The sequence below is a fragment of the Sapajus apella genome, unplaced genomic scaffold (genome assembly GCF_009761245.1).
Source record: "Sapajus apella isolate SASKATOON/1434 unplaced genomic scaffold, GSC_monkey_1.0 scaffold10, whole genome shotgun sequence".
NCBI classification, from domain to species: Eukaryota; Metazoa; Chordata; class Mammalia; order Primates; family Cebidae; genus Sapajus; species Sapajus apella.
In genome coordinates, this window is record NW_022436950.1 from 9,172,783 (window position 1) to 9,192,030 (window position 19,248).

The 19,248-nt window shown below is 56.8% G+C and overlaps 1 protein-coding gene across 2 annotated transcripts; it reads right to left on the reverse strand.

Annotated features, from left to right (window-relative positions):
• Positions 1-447: 447 nt before the first annotated feature.
• On the reverse strand, positions 448-15,292 carry ITM2C (integral membrane protein 2C). 2 transcript variants are annotated; one of them, XM_032277946.1, is made up of 6 exons: positions 14,965-15,292; positions 5,807-5,947; positions 3,601-3,789; positions 2,717-2,827; positions 2,135-2,285; positions 448-1,676 (listed from the first exon to the last, which is right to left on the reverse strand). In XM_032277946.1, exons 1-6 carry the CDS (start codon positions 15,082-15,084, stop codon positions 1,585-1,587), a joined length of 804 nt encoding a protein of 267 aa, XP_032133837.1. In that variant the 5' UTR covers positions 15,085-15,292; the 3' UTR covers positions 448-1,584. The 2 variants fall into 2 exon arrangements, with proteins under 2 accessions (XP_032133837.1, XP_032133838.1); XM_032277947.1 differs by lacking the exon at positions 5,807-5,947 and having other exon boundaries at positions 14,965-15,199.
• Positions 15,293-19,248: the final 3,956 nt, after the last annotated feature.

Here is a 19,248-nt window from a genome sequence, read left to right on the forward strand (position 1 = left end):
TTCTCTGGAGAATGTGACCCTGTGATTATCATACCAAACCTCACTTCAGATCCTCCAGGAATGGTTACAAACTGTCCAGATGTCGTGGAGAATATGACACCGCCCTTGTGCTTAAGGACATGCAATAATTATGTCATCTGCCATGTACACCATTATGGGGTAGATTATAGGCACTTAAAGCAGCATGACCTTGGGTGAGTGGTTAAGCTCTCCCAGCCCTTTCCCCTCCTCACCCAGAAAGTGTGAACTCTACCTGGCTCAGAGAGTGGTCATGGGAACTGGGGTGCTATGAAGGGGATATCCTACACTCCATGGCTGAGCCCAGGAAGCCCAGCCCTTTAGAGGCCAGATGTCAAGGTCTGCAGGCTGCCCCCGAGGCCCAGCTCCTTACTCTGCCTAGAGTACCCCCCTAGACCCACCTCCCCTCCAGCCATGCTCAAGTCAAGGTCAGAAGTAAAAGATTTTTATTGTTCTACAGACACTTCTGAAAAGAGATCTAATTGAGAAAATATACAAAGCATGTAAGAGTTTCATCCTCAGAGACTGACCAAAGGCTCACAGCCCTCCTCTCCAAGGCTCAGGGCTGAGAATGGTTAGCATATTGAATGATCAGTAAAAACATGCAAAAGTGAGAAGGAAAAGGAAAAAGGTGCATTCCCCCAAGCTGAGGGGGATGGAGTTTCAGAACAGAGGAGGCAGGGTGGACAAGTACCAGGTGGCCCTCCCTTTCCCTCCGCGTTAGCTTTCAAAATGGCTCCAAGCTGGGAGAAAGCAGTGAGCTCCATCTACTCAGCAGAACCCACGGCTCATCGCCTGTGGACAGGACTGAGCAGTGACCTTGCCTGTCCATTCCTTAACAGCCCACCCCACTGCCTTGGCTGTGGGGACCCCACTTGTGCTCCTGCGGGCCAGGGCTGGGGGCCCCAGCTCCTTACTTCTTTGGTTCCACTCAGAGAACAATTGTGCTTGACGGACTCATCCCTACTCCCCAAACTCCAAGTCCCGCTGGTGGGCTGAAGGCACTGAGGGGGGTCCTGGGGACGCCCCCAGGCAGCCACCTTCCCTTGTGCTCTGGTGGGTCCGTCCCTGGGCACATCGTCCCATCCTCAGCTGAAGCCGCAGGCCTAGCAATAGGGACAGTGAAGGAAGTGTACCCTCCAAGGAAAAAGCTTCTGGGAACTTTTCTAATTGTGCAGATACTTCTGGAGCCTGTGCCAGTCCCCCAACCCTATCCCTTTCCCAGGGCTCTCATACCCAGTTCCCCCAACTCATCTTTCCCCTGGGGCTCCCAGTGTGGCTGTGGGCCCAGGCTTTGGCAGGCCTGGCTTCAAGGCAGTGGGACACAGAAACCGTTTTGTTGTGTCCCCTCTCCCTCCATCACACCTGGGGTGGGGAGCAGCAGAGATGGGGGCCCCCGAGAGGTCACAGCTCTGGTACAGGGAGGTGGGCAGGGTTGGGGAGGAACAGAGAGACATGTCACCTCTACAGATACACGTCCAAAGTACAAGCTAAGCAGTGGGAAGGAGGAGAAAGCGGCTGGAGAGAAGAAGAGGAAGACGGCAGGGGGGCTGGGGACAGAGGGCCTCACACCACCCCACAGATGAGCGTCTCTACCACGAAGGTGTTCTCGAAGTGGCGGATGGCGTTGCAGTTCTTGGCCCCACGTTTGTTGATCCCTGGGAGGAAACAGAAAAACCCCAGTAAGGCCTGCATCCTGGCTGAGTCACAAAGACCACCAACCTCAGCCTGAGCCCCTGGAGGTGCAGGAAGTGACAGCAGGCCAAATTCACCCAAAGAGCACAGTGACAAACGGGAAGAGCTCGAGAGCTGGAGTCAGCCTGCCCATGTCTGCCACCTCCCTGCTGTGTGACCTGAGGGGTGTTGGTTAACCTCTCGGTACCTGTTTCCTCACCTTTCAAATGGGCAGCAAAAGTAATGAGGATGAGGATGACTTATACTCTTAAAAGGTCATAAAGAGCATACAGCCCTGCAGGCACGTAGAAGTGCTCAGCTAACGCTAGCTGTCATTGCTGCTGCTATGTGAGCTCTCTGACAGCGGGGCCAGGCACTGCCTGAAGATAATTGTGGTCTGGAGCGCAGGACAGGGCCACAGTGGGTGAAGCCAGCCACTCACGCCTCCGCGTCGCCCGGCGCCGAAGCCTGTAGGTGTCTTTCCCATTGCACAGGTGGTAGATGAAGGACCCCAGGGCCTCCTTGTCACTGACGTGCTCCGTGACCACCATCTCCTCCTGGATGATGTACGTCTGTGGGAGGTAGGTCCCTCTCTGCAAAGCGAGGTGGCCGTGGCACTGAGTCAGCCCCTCAGGATCTCCTCCAACTCCTCGCCCACAATGCCAGCCCACTTCCTTCCTCCAGAGGCCCCTGGGCTGGCCCTTCTGATGTTGCCAGGGACTTCCTGCCTGCGCCTAGTGCCTGCGCCTGTGCTGGCAGGAGCTATGGCGTGTGCATGAGTCTGTGCTCAGGGTACGGGCTTGAACGCTAAGGAAGCTGGTCTTGGGGCACTGACTCTGGAGATGCAGAAGCGGGTTATGGCAGAGGTGAAACCAATCTGGGTACGAGGCCCAGCTGCCAGCAACGTCTCTTGCTCCCCTAACCCCTGACATGGGCACTTCCTGTACCCTAGACCTAGCCTTTGTGAGACAGGGGACAAGGGAGGGACAGGACGCTGCAGAGAGCCCCTCCACTCCCTGCGCACCTTCACGTTCATGAGGAGCTCCCAGAAGTTGCGAGGGGGCAGCACGATGGTGGTGTTGAGCTCGATGACGTAGCACTTGTCCAGGGAGATGTCATGGTAGGCGGTCAGACCCTGACAGGAGAAGGGGCCGGGTCAGTCTCTGCAGGAGGTGACAGCTGACCCAGGCAGGGCAGCAAGAAGCTTTGCCCAGCAGGGGCAGGGATCCCACCATGCCTTCCTGAGGCCCTGGGCCTTCAGGAACAGGGCACCCAGATTCCAGAACACCTGGGTGGGCGCTCCCTTTTCCTGCTCTTCTCTTAGCCTGTTTGTGGAAGGTGCCACATGACAGAGGAGAATAGCAGCTGTTTGCTAAACGCCTCTGTTGTTACAAAGCTGCTTCTCGTGTTTACAGAGCTGAGGTTTGGGGAACATGGGAACATCCCAGCTGTGCATTTCTGAAGCCTGTGAGGGCCAGCCATGCCTGGGCACAGCCTGGACCTCAGCGAGAGATGCCCCATCCCAGGCCCTATGAGGGTTATATGAATATGTATGAGACCCACTCTGCAGAGATCCCGCTGCAGATCCCACTGAGCTGTACCGGCAGCGTACTCAATGGTGTATGTGCTCCCCCTCAATACGATGTCAACAGAAACAGGGAACAGCAGCCCTGCCATGACAGCCTGCATGCAGCTGGCAGGAGGCCGAGGAGCACATCAGCCTCGGTTAGTTTACACTCAGCGAGAACCACTGTCGCCAAAGGGAGAAAAGCAGCGTCTTGAAGACCCTGGTAAGCCTAACCATAGACATCTGCTGTACTCCGAGGGCTCTCCTTTCACACCTGTCCCCTTGCCCTGGGTCCCTGGGACCCCTCCCACCCCCCACCCCCAGGTCCTGGCCAGCCTCACCCGCTGGAAATCATGGATGATGTCTGCAGGGTCACCGCCACCAAACTGGGGCACGGGCACATTGATGCGCTCGTAGTTCTCATTGAGGTAGATTTTCACATCCTCTTCCAGCTCCATCTGAGTCCGGGCCTGGGAGGACAGGGAGTCCTCATACAGCACACCGCAGCGGAAGAAGTTATCTCGGGCCAGCTGAGCAAGGCGGACAGAGAGACAGAGAGGCTGGTCACACAGTGCACTCTGTGAGGCCCTCTCTGCCTACCCATCCACTGCATGCCCCAAAAACCTGGGGAAGCGAGAAGAGTGGAGACTGTGTGACCCGTTTCACAGATGGAGAAACTGAGACTGTAGGGCGTCAGGTTAGAGTCTGGGGCTGTCAGTGAGGAGATAAGCTGAGGCCCAGCTTCACAAATGGGAGGGAGGATGAGCTGTGTCTGCCAGGTCCTAGGGAGCAGACCTCTCTAGGCCGCAGTTTCCCCATCTGTAAAGCGTGATGAGCCCTAAGGTCTCTCTTGGCCTCCAAGTCCATGAGTCTTGACTGGGAAATGGGGTTGACAAGTAGAAGAAGGACCCAGCCACCTCTGTGCCCTCCACAGAGGTACAGACACTGGAGAAAAAGCCTGGGGTTGGCAGGGGGTCCTCAGGGACGAACCTGAGAGTTGGGCACCTAGGCCTGTACACACCTGCCTTTCCTGTCACCTGCTGTCCTGGCCACAGGGGCCCAATGCCTGGGGTCGGGAGGTGGAGCTGGAGGCGACACCATTAGATTCTCATGCCCCCACCATGGTTACCTCCACGCCCGGCCTCGGTCAAGTGCCATTACCCTTCCTGGACATCCCCAACCCTTGTCTTGGGGAAACCCTGACAGACACTGTGTCTGGTGGGCCAGTCCAGTCACTCCATCAGTAAGGGGGGCCGGGCGCCTGGTACAATCCCATCAGATGAACAGCTGGGTGGGCCAGTTTGCCCACTCTTACTTCTGGGGGTGCTCCTGGAGGGGGCTGTAGATACATAATGGGGCCTGCCTGGCCTGGGATCGGCAGGATTCTACCGTCTCTGTTTTATTCAGTGCAAATTCTCCAGGGAGGGTGAGTCATCACAGCATGAGGGGCTCCTATGGGCTGTGCAGGGATGAGAGGCCAAGGAAGGCGAGGCTCTGGGGCTGCATCCACTGTGGCTGGACACCCCGATAGTGTCCCAGGGCACAGACCCAGGGGCTGCTCAGAGGTGTCACACACCCGGGGAACTGAGGTGGGAGGGGAAGGGTGTGAGTCAGGGGCAGAACAGAGAGCAGGAAGTGCTAGACCAGGTCCTAGGGTAGGGCCACAACAGGAAGAGGCCCGGGGGAGGGTCCCACACCACCCTGGAACAAGGGGGAAGCACGCCGTGGTGGGAGCGGGCGGCAGACAAAAAGGGAAGCTGGCAAGCGTGTGGGAGTTGAGCTTTCAAGGGGAAAGCCACATCAAATGCAAACTCTTCAGCAATTTCCATTGTGGACAAACTGGGGGAAAACAAAGTTAAATGCTTAGGAATGGGAAGTCACTTGGGTCATAAATGACTGGCAAGTCTCAGCCTTTTGTCACCCTGAGATTCCCTGTGAGTTGTATTTAGGTTTGTCCTTTTAATATACCTACCTTCATTTCCAGCCACACAGCGACGCTCCCTCCCTTCCAGGGCTGGGTTGGCCCAGCTTTGTGCCCAGGTACCCTGGGGACGGGGGTGAGAGGTGGCAGCAAGGCCACCCTCCTGCTTCTGGAAGGCGGTGGTGGAGACTGTCCCTACCCACCCCAATCCTTCTCGTTTGGTGACCCAAATGTCCATGCCTGAGTGGAATTAGCTCAGCCTTAAAGCGTGACCTGCAGGCACAGGGTCTGAGCTCTGGAGGGCGATTGCAGTTCCAGTTCCAGTTTCTGCTGGATCTGAGTTCCGGTGAGAACTCCCCAGGGAGGCCCTGTGGGGCGGGCCTGGTGCTGTCACCTGGATTCCTGCTTGGCTCCCCAGGACAAGGGGCTAAAGGTGGGACTGGCCTGCGTCCAAGGAGGCCCCAAGGAGGAGGGGCACCCCAGTCTTGTGGGCTGGCCGGGCACTCACTCCCACTTGAGGCCATGTCCAGGGCTTCCTTGCCCCCAACCCCAGCTGACACTTCCCTCCACGCCTCTCTAGATATGACCCTTCTCCAGGCCTTGCCGCCCCCGGACCGGCCCCTCACCTGCGCAAGGAAGAAGTATCTGTAGATGTAGACGGAGGCGAACACCAGGCCCATGAGCAGAACGACCATGCCCATCGACAGGTAGCACACGCCGCCAACCGAGCCCCCCCTCTTGGAGCGAGGTTGCGGGGGCTGCTCCTCCTGTGGATAACAATGCTGGGTCAGCGGGGGCTGGGGCCCCTTCCTGGAAATCCCCCCTCCCTAAGTGAGGCTTCAACGCTGGCTGGGCCCAGAGGGAGTCTTGGGGGAAAGGGGAGGAAGGAGATGACAACTGCAAGGCAAGGGAGGCCCCGCCAGGGTGGTCCAGACTCCTCCCGGCTAAAGAGAAACTGAGACATGCCTCCAAAGAGAAACTGAAACACACCTCGAAGCCACCGAAAGGGACTCATGGGGTTCAGCAGGTGCATTTTGAGTTAGCTGAGCCTAGTCCCCTCGCTTACACCAGCCATGACCACAGTATATTCTGTCAAATATAAGATGGGGGATGCACCGACCTGGCCTTGGTGACTTCATGGAACTTAGAAATCTCTATAGAGGGCTGGGCACAGTGGCCCACGCCTGTAATCCCAGCACTTTGGGAGGCTGAGGCGGGCAGATCATGAGGTCAGGAGTTTGAGACCAACCTGGCCAACATGGTGAAACCCCGTCTCTACTAAAGATACAAAAAATTAGCTGGGCATGGTGGTGGGTGCCTGTAATCTCAGTTACTCGGGAGGCTGAGGTAGGAGAATTGCTTGAACCCAGGAGGCAGAGGTTGCAGTGAGCTGAGATCGTGCCATTGCATTCACTCCAGCCTGGGCGACAGTGTGAAACTCCATCTCAAAAAAAAAAAGAAAAAAAAGGAAATCTCTATAGGAATCAGGATGCACCAGGCAGGCTGGGAGCCGCTGGTTTGGGTGATGGGGAGCCCTGGAAGGCTTCTGAGCTGGAGAGTGACCATCTCTGCTCTAAAACCGAGGTGCAGAGGGTAGACTAAAATGTGGGCAATCGGAGGTGGGCAGGCTGTGTAAGGCTGCTGGACTCCACCAAGGCGGCCATGCGGGGAGCACCTGACTGATGGGGGCAGATGCTCCAGAAGCCACGCAGGGTCTGGGCATGAGTGTTTGTCCCCAGCCAGGGATCTCTGGGACACTGCCCCCCACAGGCACCAACCAGCACAGTCCAGCAGGCAGTTACACATGGTGTAACAGCTACAGGATGATGCCTGGAAGCTTCCACACGCCAGGGAGCTCCTGTTAGGAGAAGGGTGGCTGTCTGGAAGGTCAGGCTAGCAGGAGCCTGGAAAAACCTGCTCTGGAGCCAGAATTGGGCTCAAGATCATAGCTGCAGGGCTGCCAAGGAGCCAACCTAACCCAACTCCAGGTCGCACGTGTGTGGGCTGGTGGACGTAGGTGTGTGAATATAAAATCCAATAAAACTGCTTTACAGCCGGGCGCGGTGGCTCACGCCTATAATCCCAGCACTTGGGAGGCCGAGGTGGGTGGTTCACAAGATCAGGAGTTTGAGACCAGCCTGGCCAACATGGTGAAATCCTGTCTCTACTAAAAATACAGAAAATTAGCAGGGCGTGGTGGCGCACACATGTAGTCCTAGCTACTTGGGAGGCTGAGGCAGGAGAATCTCTTGAACCCGGGAAGCGGAGGTTGCAGTGAGCTGAGACCATGCCACTGCTCCAGCTTGGGCAACAGAGAGATTCCGTCTCAAAAAAACCCCACCAAAACTGCTTTACCCAGAGCACTGATGGAGAGCCAGGCAGGTGAGCATGGTCAATTTTCTGTCTGTTCTCCTCCCGACCTCCTCTGCCTTCCCCCAGGCCCTTGCTCACCCTTGGAGATATTTGCAAAAGCCCCAGGCCAGTCTCTGCTTCCAATGTCCACAGTTTAACCCTCCTCTGTGGTGTCCAGATACGGCCAAGTGTGAAGTTTGATGTCAGTCCCTGTGGATGGCCACGGTATAGGGGAGGGGAGGGGATCCAGCCCAAAAGCCTGAAGCTTCTCATTCCGGCTCTGCCACTGCCTGCCTGCTTAGCACTCTCTGGGCCTTGGCTTCCCTATCTGCAAAATGAGCAGGTCAGACCAAGTGACCTCTCAGGCCCCTTCCAGCCAGACATTCTGGGATTGGAACATATTTCCTTTTTCCCTTCCTCCCGGAGGGCATGGTTCTGGCCTAAGTGATCCAGGACAGGCCCTATCTCTCAGTACAGCACAGGGGTCCTGCCTGGGGGGGCCTGCTGCGCTCCTCAGGTTTCACCCCCAACCCTTTTAGAGCACAGGGGAGTGTGGAGCCTGCACCTTGGGGAGCTGAGGGTCTGACCCGCCCTGCTTAGGAAAAGGACAGAAAACATCTGGAGGACCCTCCCCTCTCTGGGGACATTTGTGAGCAGGTCAGCCGAACCCCAGCATCCTCGTCATGGGGTGCCCCTGCCCGTCCGGCACCCTGACACTCAAGTCTGCCCGCAGGGAGCCTGATTGGTGGGTATGGGAGGTCGATCTGCTGCCCTCACCGCCTCCCATGAGCAGCCCTGGGGCCTCCCCCCACCGGGCCCTCAGCAGCCAGGGGCACCAGCCAAGGTCACCAGCAAGTGATGTGCACATCCACGGTGCATAGGGCCCTCAGGGACAGCAGCTGACTGGAGGGGGTGGGGACTAAATGGCTTTGATTTTCCAATGGACTCCTGGGAGCAGAGACCAGTGACACATTCGCTGGCATCTCCCAGGGATCGAGCCACCCAGGAGCTCTTGCAAACCAGGCGGCCAGTGACGACCTCCTGCCCTTCTGGTGCTGCTGAGGTCTTAAGGAAAGGTGGATGACCCTGGGACAGGCCAGGCTGCCCACAGCAGCTGTGAATCCTGCCGAGGGCACGACATACCCTAAGGCTCAGATTGTATTTAGGGGTCAAGCGGGGCTGCGGCCCCAGTGGAGCACTGCAACCTCCCCCTTCTTGGGTCTCCCAGGCAAAATGTGAACAGACGCTGTGTGACAGGGGTTTTGCTGGGATTAAACGAGACAAAGAACCTAAAAGCCCTTTGTGAAGGATAAAGTGCTAGATAAAAATAGCAGATCTTTATCAGCCGAGCCTTTCCTTTTTAGGGCTGCCTCTGTGGACAGCTGTTGAGGCTGCACTGTGTCCAGACTTCTGCTCCTGTGTTCTGGAAAACCAGAGACACTAGCTTGTGAGATCGCTAACAACCAGAAAGACAGAGAAGGTTAAAAAAAAAAAAGTGAAAGCACTACATGGGAGAGCCTGAGGGCCTGCTCCAGAATTAAATTGACCGCCGGCCTGCTAGCTTTATGGCAAAGGGCGGACTTGCCTTTCCGCTGGGTCGGTCCAGCATCTCGCTGTCCTGTGGGAGGGGCTGGGCTTGTAGGCCCCACAGAGGAAGGTTGGAGAAGACAGAGCAGGGAGAAGGTGGGGCCACAGAAGCCCGCTGAAGAGCAGCAGTGGCAGGTGTGGCTGAGAAGGGCGTGGCTCCTGCCGAGACCCCTCGCTGTGAAGGCTGGGGACCCCCGCCTTACCTAGGCTGATGATGGGCACTTCCCTCTCTTGGCCCTGCTGATGTCCCCCAGCACGTACTCAGGCTCAGCCGCCCTGCCACCCTCCCAGCTCCCCTCCAGCTGGCAAAGCCAAACCCTCGGAGGCACCATGATGAGCAGAGAAGCACGGAAGGCAGGATTAGAGGCTACCAGGAAGTGGACAGAAAGGCACCGATGTCCCCGTGTGGAGGCAAAGGCATTTCCTCCATAAAGCCCCATACAGAGGGAGAACCCCCAAATCCCTCCCCAGAGCTGCCTCTGCCTATGGTGCCCAGTGCTACACAATCAACACCAAGGCAGCCGGGCACGATGGCTCACGCCTGTGGTCCCAGCAGTTGGGAGGTCAAGGTGGGTGGATCACCTGAGGTCAGGAGGTCAAGATGAGCCTGGCCAACATGGCGAAACCCCATCTCTACTACAAATACAAAAATTAGTCAAGCGTGGTGGCAGGTGCCTGTAGTCCCAGCTACTCTGGAGGCTGAGGCAGGAGAATTGCTTGAACCCAGAAGGCAGAGGTTGCAGTGAGCCGAGATCTCGCCACTGCACTCCAGCCTGGTGACAGAGTGAGATTCCATCTCAAAACACACACACATACACGCAAAAGAAACCAAAACCACTCAGGCTCAAATTCCAAAGCCCTGGAACCCTCACTGTCCCTTTGGCCCTCGAAGCAGACTGTGATCTTGGGCTATTTACACCTGTCTGGGGACAGCTGGGCATCAGGGAGCCTGTGCTCAACCCACAGCCCCGGCCCTTCGGGATCCCTGGTGCCCAGCTCACTAGAAAGATGGCTGAGTGGCCCGCCTTCCTGAGACCCCAGCTGCTCCACCAATCATGCTGGAGACCCAGAAAAATGTTGCTGCCAGCAGGGAGCAGTTACTGACAGAGAGGCATCTGGGGGGCTCCCATGTAGAAAGTAGAAAAATATTGCATACTGTTTCCAAGGCAACAGAGCTCTCTGAGCAAAGGGCATGTGAGCCGGACATCCAGGGACCGGAGAGAGGCTGGGTCTCTCCCTGCCAACTTAAACTGAGACCCAGAGTGGCACTCATTATGATTACCAAAACCAGGGCCAAAATGGTTTCAGGGGGAAACCGGCCAACTGTGGCATTAACTCAGCAGACCCCCACAGCTGGAGGGAAGCGCACCCCAGCTCTGGTCCCCCAGTAACAACGTCCAAATTAACTTAATTAACTGCAAGCAGATCAAACTATGCAGATTGCAGCCTGCCTGGAGGGGTTCAGTAGCCAGAAACACACTCCTGAGGCCAAGGCTGAAAATGGGGAAGATGGGGGTTGGAGGTCTCATCTCACCTCCCCCATGTCTCTCCTGGTCCTCAGCAGCTTTCTTTCCCAGGCTCCAGACCACAGAGGCCAGGGAATCCATCGAATATATGTGTCTTGTATGCGTTCAAGACAGAGCCTAGCTGGGGGAGAGGGAGTGGGCAAACACCCACTGTCCACCTGAGCACACAGAGCCCAGGGGTCCACAAGCTTAGATGCCTTCTGCCAACAGGGTTGGGGGTTCCCATCACCCTCCTGTCCTCCCTTCCAGAATGCAGGCCCCGTGGGCAGCATCTATGCAGCTGTGCTCTCGGCTTGGCTGGGCCAGGAGAATTCCCTCTTCTCTCGCACCGCTGATAGTCAAGGTATCTGCAGAGAACAAGAGCTCACTGCTGGAGGAGCCCTGTTGAGAGAGAGCGTGGGGTGGGGGACAGAGCGGGCAGCCAGGTTGTGCTTCTGTGATTTCACCATTTTTTCCTGCACTAAGAGAAACTCATCCTCACTGGCAATCTGCTGATGGTCTTGAAACATCCAAGGACTGCTGAGAGAAGTGAACAGAAATGAGGGAATGGAGAGGGAAGCGGCCAGCGAAGCAGAGAAGCCACCGTGGGGCCTGCCCAGACGCCAAATCTCAGGAATCGACAACAGTCCTGAAAGTCCCCGCGCTGCCACAGGGAAGGACCTGGATGGAGCAGAACAGCCGCTTCATAAGGTCCTTTCGGGGCAGGCCCTCACAGTCAGTGGACACTGGGGTAGGGCTCCAGGCTGGCCAGATTCGCCCTCCTGGCTGGCAGCGGACCCTCCCCCAACCGCTCCAGGAGACCCAGCTCCTCCTGCCAAGGGCCTGAGGCCAGGACACACAAGGAAAGTGAAATCTGATCCCCAGGTATGCAGGCTGGGGAGGGGGTGACACAGGGCCATTAATCAAAGGCAAATGCCAAGGAGAAAATCACAGAGGTAAGAAGATGATTGCATTTGACTTGTTTCTCTCCCTTTGCAGACCCCAGCTCGTGAGCCTCTACATGCTCACATCTGTGTGTTCGTGTGTGTGTGCACATGTGCGCACGTGTTTGAACGCTGGCACAGGCAGGGTGTGGGGAGAAGGGGTGGGCTAAGAGGGGCAGGGCCAGCCAGTGGGTCCCCAAAAGGGAAGAGGGATCCAGTTGGCGCTGTGAGGGGGGTGCCTTGCTGCCCCAGGGGGTGATTCTGGTCCAGCCTACTTCCCAAGCTGGCAGTGCCCCAGCAGCCCATCAGTGCAGGCTCCTCATTATCTAAGGGTTAAAACACCCTGTGGGGAGGCTGGGCAGCTGGAAGCCCAGCTGGCCCCCACCCCCATCCCTCCCTGGCCCACTGAGGCACTTCCTTCCGGCCTCAGGTTCGCAGACAAAATCCTCCTTGTGTTGCAGTTTTTTCTCAGAAGCAGGGGCAGTGCCCACCGAGAGGGCGCTCCAGCCGCCTCACCCAGCCCCACTCCGAACTCACTCCTGGCCTGGACACAGGGCAAGAACTGCCCCAACGCACAATCATCTGCTCACTGAGTGCTCCTCCCAGGGATCACTTTTTAAATCTTGTTTTGGGCTAGGCTTGGTGGCTCACGCCTGTAATCCCAGCGCTTTGGGAGGCAGAGGCGGGAGGATCACCTGAGGTCCGGAGTTCGAGACCAGCCTGACCAACATAGTGAAACCCTGTTTCTACTAAAAATACAAAATTTAGCTGGGCATGGTGGCAGGTGCTTGTAGTCTCAGCTACTTGGGAAGCTGAGGCAGGAGAATCACTTAAACCTGGGAAGTGAAGGTTGCAGTGAGCCAAGATCATGCCACTGTACTCCAGCCTGGGTGACAGAGGCTCCGCTTCAAAAAAAAAAAATAATAATAATAGATAAAATATAAAATAAATCTTGTTTTAGAGTCCAATTGAGACACCAAGGAGGGTTCTGGGGTCACCGCCAGCCTGAAGAAACATTTTAATAAGCTTTCCTGGGCATCCCCAACAGTATGGGAAAAAAATCTACACGCCCTGCCCTGAAAAAGCAGCTCCTGGCTGCCATCTCTTCCAGTGCACTGAGCTACAGCTGGGAAATGGGCCTCCTGCCTGCTCACTGCTGGGGGCAGGAGAGGAGGGCTGGCCCCTTGCCAGAAACTGGCTGAGAAGGAAATATGCCCGTTGGCCAAGTGGGGCCACAGGAGGCCAGCAGAAGTGAACTGTCTCCGAGGCTCCAAATCTAGCAGGTGATGGGCAGAGCCAACTTGTAACACCTGAAGTCCCTCTGCAGCACGCCAGGGCCTCAGGAAGCTGTGAAAGTTTACTAACACGCCGTTCTGTCCTAATGGTGCCAGGATTTTAATTTTTTCCCCAGATTGCACACTCCTAAGCTCTCCCTTGCCAATTAGAGAGGGAGGGGACCCTGCCCCACTAACAAAGTTTTGGGGGAGGAGGTACTCAGCAGGCTCAAGGCCATTACAAACAGCATGCAGGAGAAGATGTTGATATTTCCATTTCATGCTGGGTGAGGGGGAAGAAAGGACGCTCAATTTCAGAGCCTGAGGAGCACCCAGAAGCTGGGATGTCAGTTATGCCCCGAGATGCAGGGCTCTGTCACCCTGCCCAACCCCATGCCATCAGCAGGCTGTGGCCGGAGAATGTGCCGCTCCTGCAAAATCTGGGGGACTTTCTGATGGAGTCGGAATGACACTCTCCCACTGTCTGACCTGGTCCTCCCTCCTTCTCAAATACCTCCAGGAGGAGGTGGCTAGGAAAAGAGATGGGCAAGAATGCTGCCTCCTGCCCCATCCCTGCCCCTCCCCAGGCTGAGTGGAGGGCAGCTTCCCTTGCATAGAAAAGGAGGCTTGAAGAGCCCCTTGCAAACTTTTAAAGCTGCAGAACCACCTTCTGCAAATATGGAGCTCCCCCTACCCACCTGAGCTTCAGATGAAGCGAGCACCGGCTCTGATTGGGTGCACAGCAACCCCTCAACCTGGCCTAGCCGGTTGTTGAATCTTTGTGGCTCTGGGCCACTGGTTGCTGCAGGGACCCCCCCATACAAGGGCAGGGGAGTTCTCATTCTCTTGGCATTCCTCACTTATAGTCTCTGCCCAGGCTGACACCCAACTCTGATGGGCGTCTCCAGCGCCCCCTCTTCCAGGGTCGAGGTCATCCTCTGCAGGCCCCTTAATGCCCCAGGCAAGGCTGCATCTGAGCCACAAAACCTGGGGAGGGGGCTAGGCGTTCGGGTAGACTTCAGATGCCTGCAGAGGGAGGGGGGGAAGCAGCGGACAAAGACTTTCTCAGTCCTGCCTCCACGCGGGGTGGGAGGCGGGGAGGACTAGGGCTTGGTGCACCACAAGACCGCTGGGGGCGGCGCCCACGTAAACACCTTTGCAGGGCACAATAAAACCTGGCTAGGCCAGCTGTCCCTCCCTCCCTGTCCCTGCCCGCCAAGCGTTCTGCCCCCTGCGGGCCCTTCCCAGACACAAGGCAAGCAGCTCAGTTTTCCAGGGCGGAAATGCCTTCTCTCCCCCAGGCCAGAGGGAAGGCGGAGGAAGCCAGGGGGGCGGGGCGCACAGAGCCCGGGGACCCAGGATGTAAGGGCACTAGGGCAGTTGGGAACCCTCCCCGCGGGGACGGGGGACAGCCCAGCCACAGACTGGGAGAGAGGAGAGAGGAGCGGGGAGGCCCAGACGGCAGGGCGTGGGGTGGGATGAGGGCGCCCGGCCTCGGAACCCCGACGTCCACAGGCGCAGCCCCGTCGGTTCTGGCTGATTTCCATTTCATCACTTTCTGGTCTGTCAATTCCGGTGCAGGCCAGCAGCACATCCTCTGTTCCCCGCAGCCCCCAGGTTGGGAGGAAATCAACAGCCCCTCCCTCTTCCTTGGTACCAGACCACCCCCCCCCAATTCCCCAGCCAATCAGGTCCCAGCGCCCTACTTTGGAAAAACTACGTCTAACCCTCCTCCCATCCCCCACCTGGGGACCGGACTCGCGGCTTTCCCGGTTGATTGGAACCAGACGCGTACCCCCCACCAACATTCCTCGAACTTCTTCGGACCAGCCCCATCCCCCTATTTGGGGTCCAGGCGGCGAGAGGCCCCCCACTTTTGGAAGAGCGCTCCCTCACCTGAAGACCAACGCCAGGCCCCCTCCCACTCTTCGGACTTCGGCTTTTGGCTGCCGCTTTAGGTCGAGACTCAAGCCCCCTCCTCAGTCTGGGATAAGCGACCATTCGAGAGTTCCCGACACTGCTCCGCGCCGGGCCCGGGAGCCGTGATGCGCCTCGAGCAGTCCCCAGGGCCGACGGGGCGCGCCTGGGTCCCCCGCCCCCCGCCTGAGCCCCGGCCCCTCACCCTTGCAGGCGTCAGCAGGATCTCGGTGGCCGGGGCCGGCGCCGGGACCGACGCCGACGCCTTGTCGGCCTTGTTGCCCTTGATGCCGGCCACGGCGGGCTGGAAGCTGATCTTCACCATGGCTGCGCCAGCCCGCGCGTCCGTCCAGCAGCCTCCGCCGGTGCAGCCTCGGTCGGTGCCTCCGCCGGTGCCTCCGCCGCTCCGAGCTCTGCAGGCACCGGAAGTTTGGATCCAGCTCGCGTCCCTCTCTCTAGCCCCACCCCCAGCCCTCCCTGCCCCGTCCCCGCGGGAGGGCCCCGGCGCCCGCCGCGCCTGCGCCCCCTTCCTGCCTGCCTAGCCCGCAGTGACCCCTGCCGGGCGCGCCGCTCCGCACCTGGGCTGATCCGAGTTCCCTCCGCTGTCCGCTCGCACCGTCACTCACTCGCTCACTTATTCATTCAGCCAGTCGCTCGGATCCATTCTCCCGTTCCCCCTCCGCGGCCAGCATCCCCGCAGCGCAAGGCTTTGTTAACCCAGTGTTTGCCAGGCAAATGCAGCTTCCAGACAACGCCCCCCCACCCGTCTCTCCTGCCCCACTTCAGATCCTCCCCTTTAGAAACGCTGGAGCCTCCGCTGTAGCTGACCTGGCCTTGGCGAGGGAGGAGGCTTGGAGGCAGGCGCCTAACTGCTGCCTCGGTCCTGCCTTCTGAATCCATCCACGCCTCCTTCATTCTCTATCTTGCTTCTGCCTTCATTCTTTCTTCCTGCAGAACCTTCCTAGGGGGCCCTGGGGTGCAGGCTGGAGCCGCCAGGAGTGGAGAAGGGGAGGCCGCTCCTGCTCCCTGGCTCCATCGTGTTGGCCCCGACCTCAGTTACTACTGGGTGACCAGCTGAACTGCTGTTGTCTCGCTCATCCAGGAGGACCCTGGTGAGCGTGGTGGGAAGACTCCCAAGGCGGATGTCAGAGGCTCGGGTTCCACTCAAGACTGTTCCTGCAAAGTATCACGGGTACTGGGGAGGCAGGGGCTTCTATTGCTGGGACGGTTGCTCTTGGCACTAAAGCCCCGAATCTTTCCTCTTTGACCCTGGTCCAGGGACAGCGCTCAGCCACACACACAGGTGCTGAATGGTCCACCTTGGTTCTGCTGTTGGGCTGACAGGGAAGGGGTGTCCGACAGCTTGAGGGGAACAGTCCAGAGTCCTCCACTGATCTCTCTTCTTACCTGTCAGGTCTTTTGAAGCTGCCTTGGGCCCTTAGCGCCCACGTCCCAGACCTGAACATCTTGGTTCAGATCTTGGATGAACCTAGCAGCGGTGAGGACAGACAGGTGCAGAAAGAAGAAAGTCTAATTGATGCTAAGGGCACCAGCTTGGGGAACTGGGGGAGGAAATGGGGAGGTGGAAGAAGACAGATGGTTTGGAGGAGCCAAGGAGGGATCTGTTTGGCCTGGAGCCGGAGAGAAGGTGGTGTGGACTAGTGTTCACCACCTGCTCAGATCCGACGTGAGCCCTGGGCTTTGGAGAAGGCAAGCTCCACGCCTTGCTTAGGCCACACCCCCGACATGCATTCCTTCCCTCAGTGTTTTTGCAAGCACCCCTGTGTGCCAAGCATTGTGTTAAGCTCTGTGGCAGAAAACAGAAACGCCCAAGATGCACCCCAGCAAGCAAGGATGGGATCACGTGAAACCTTCTTTGTGTTGCGTTCTTTCACATGCGTTGGGTTGTTTCATTTTCATCACAGTCTCTGTGACCTACACATTAGCCTCGTGTTAATAGTGATAGAAAGTAGCATGACTAAACCCAAGGTCGCAGAGCTGGTGTGCCACGCATGTCTGGTCAGCAAGACAGGGTCACCTGGGTGAAGCATCCACATGCCTGAGATTGGCAGGAGAGTGTCCCACTTCCCCTGGAAGACCTTCCCGACTGGCTGGCCTAAGCCCCTTTCCTGCGCACCTTCAGCACTATGTACGTCCCCTCATGCCTCTCCTTACCCTTGACCATGGGCTCAGTGCCGGCCAAGTGCCATGGGTACAACCTAGGGCAGTGATTCCTACATTTTTTGGTTTCAGGACCCCAAGAGCTTTTGTTTAGGTGGCTTATGTCTATCGACATTTACCATATTAGAAATTAAAACCCAGAAAGTTTTAAGACACAAGAATACACATATTCCATTGACCGTCAAAGCAATGTCATCACACGTGTAGCCTCTGGAAAACTCCATTGTATGCTAATGAGAGAATGAGAGTGAAAAGGGCAAATACCGCCTTATCTTGTTTCGGAAAATAGTTGTGACCTTGCAGACCCCCTGATTGGGTCTTGGGGACCACCGTGGTCTTCAGATCACCCGTTCAGAGATGCTGCTTTGGTAGATGCTCAATCATCCATATTCCATGGATTATAAGAAACACATTTCTTCACATTTCAACATCTTGGGAATCACGATATCTTTTACAATGATAATTGGCACTGATTAAGTAATGTCTCTGACAAGCGATAGCATCTTAGATTTGCTGGAGTGCAGTACAGCCAGTCAATAATCCAAGGGGCACCAGCAGGCAGCGGGAGGTCCATGTCGCACACTGAGTTTTGTGGACTCAGGGAAGGACAGCAGGGCCAGTGGGGTCGTGGTGCAGCCCAGGATCCATGTAAGGCAGGAGATTTGGGTGGCAACTGGAAAGACACAGGCTGTGGACAAGTGGCAGGGAAATGAGAGTCCGCATTGGGAGTGAGAGAGTGACTCTGGGCCGGGGCCCTTGACTCATTCTGACAGCCATTCTTGCCAGCACCGGAGTCCTCTTTGTTCTTCCTTCACCTTACCCAACTGGCAGAGTTTCTCCTGCCCCCTCTGGTTCCAGGTTCAGTTTTGTTGGTGAAAGTGATGCCATCATGCCTCTTGGGACCACCATGCTACCTCCCCTTGGGGGCAACGTGGCCGCTGTGTAAAGCAGGCCCCTTGGAGCTATGGGGCGGGACAGGTGTGGCTTCTTTAGCCAACCATTCTCCAAGCAAGGACCGCGCGAAGTAGTCCCGGTAGCACCTGGGAACTTGTTAGAAAGGCAAGCCCTTTTATTTCTATTCAGAAACGCAGGGCATGTTCTGTGTCTACCAAGCCCTTAGTGATTCTGACACACACACAGGTTTGGGAACTGCTGCTCTGTCACTCCATCCACACACTCGACGGCTGCCTCCTGCGCTCTCAGAATGCCGCGCACCTCTCAGCAGCTGAATTCGAGTTTCTTCCCTGAGAATCTGGAAGGCATTCTGGGAAAACGCCCTCCTGCCAGCACATCCGCCCCCATCCGCAGCTGCCCTTCTGCCCACATGCTCCTCCCACCTCTCCCGTGGAAGAGGCGTCTGTCTTTTCTCTCCTCTCAGATCCAGCCAGCCTCTAGGTGAGGATTCCACCCCTCCCTCGTCTCAGATACCTGAGACATCCTTCAGCCCCCACCCCCTAACCTGCCAGCTCTTTCTATCAGCTCTGAAACACGCTCATATTAGCCTTAAAAACAAAGTCCTTGTTTGACCCCACGTTCCCCTCCACTTGATACGCTGTTTTTCTTATTTTCTTCTTCGCCAAACTTCTTGAAAATTCTGTCTCCATTTCCTTATCACTCCCCACACTCATCGAGCTCAATCTGGCTTCTATTCCTCCACCTCCACCTGAAATCTCGAAGCTGCTTTTCAGTCCTCATCTTCCTTGGGTTGACTTTGAGCCTCTTGGCCGAGCCCTCTCCACGAACCCTTCCTTCCCTCAACAACTCAGGTGTGATTTGCTCAGTGGGAAGGGCTGTTGGCATCAATCCCGCAACAGTTCACTTTGAAAATAAAATCCCAGGCTGTGCACGGTGGCTCCTGCCTGTAATCCTAGCACTTTGGGAGGCTGAGGTGGGCTGATTGCTTGAGCCCAGGAGTTTGAGACCATCCTGGACAACATAGCGAGATCCCCATCTTTAGTTAAAATGAAATCAGAAATGTGAGCATGTATTTGTCTTTCTCCAAATTGAGAAGTTGAATGTTGTTTGCAAAGACACCAGTTTATTACAATTTAAAGCACTGGTTATTTAAGACTTATGGTTGTAGTGAATCCATAGAGGGTCAGTAGATTAGCTTTCTGGAAATGTCACATACTCAGACAAGGGGCATGCCTATTGCTCTCAGAATTCTTCCCAAGGAGAAGTGTGCTCCGTTAATCACGTGCTCTGAATAAGGGAGTGGATGAGTTTGAGACCCTGTTCTTCCGACAAGGGCAGCAGCTGTCTTCAGCTCCACCTCCCCTACCTCCACCTACCCCTCCGAGGCCCCTCT

Excerpts from the sequence above, each read along its gene's own strand:
- ITM2C (XM_032277946.1), bottom strand. The coding sequence starts at position 15,084 with ATGGTGAAGATCAGCTTCCAGCCCGCCGTGGCCGGCATCAAGGGCAAC. Across the intron at positions 2,828-3,600 it reads TCATCCATGATTTCCAGCGG|GGTCTGACCGCCTACCATGA; the intron begins GTGAGGCTGGCC and ends TTCTCCTGTCAG. Across the intron at positions 1,677-2,134 it reads GCGCCGGGCGACGCGGAGGC|GGATCAACAAACGTGGGGCC; the intron begins GTGAGTGGCTGG and ends GTTTCCTCCCAG.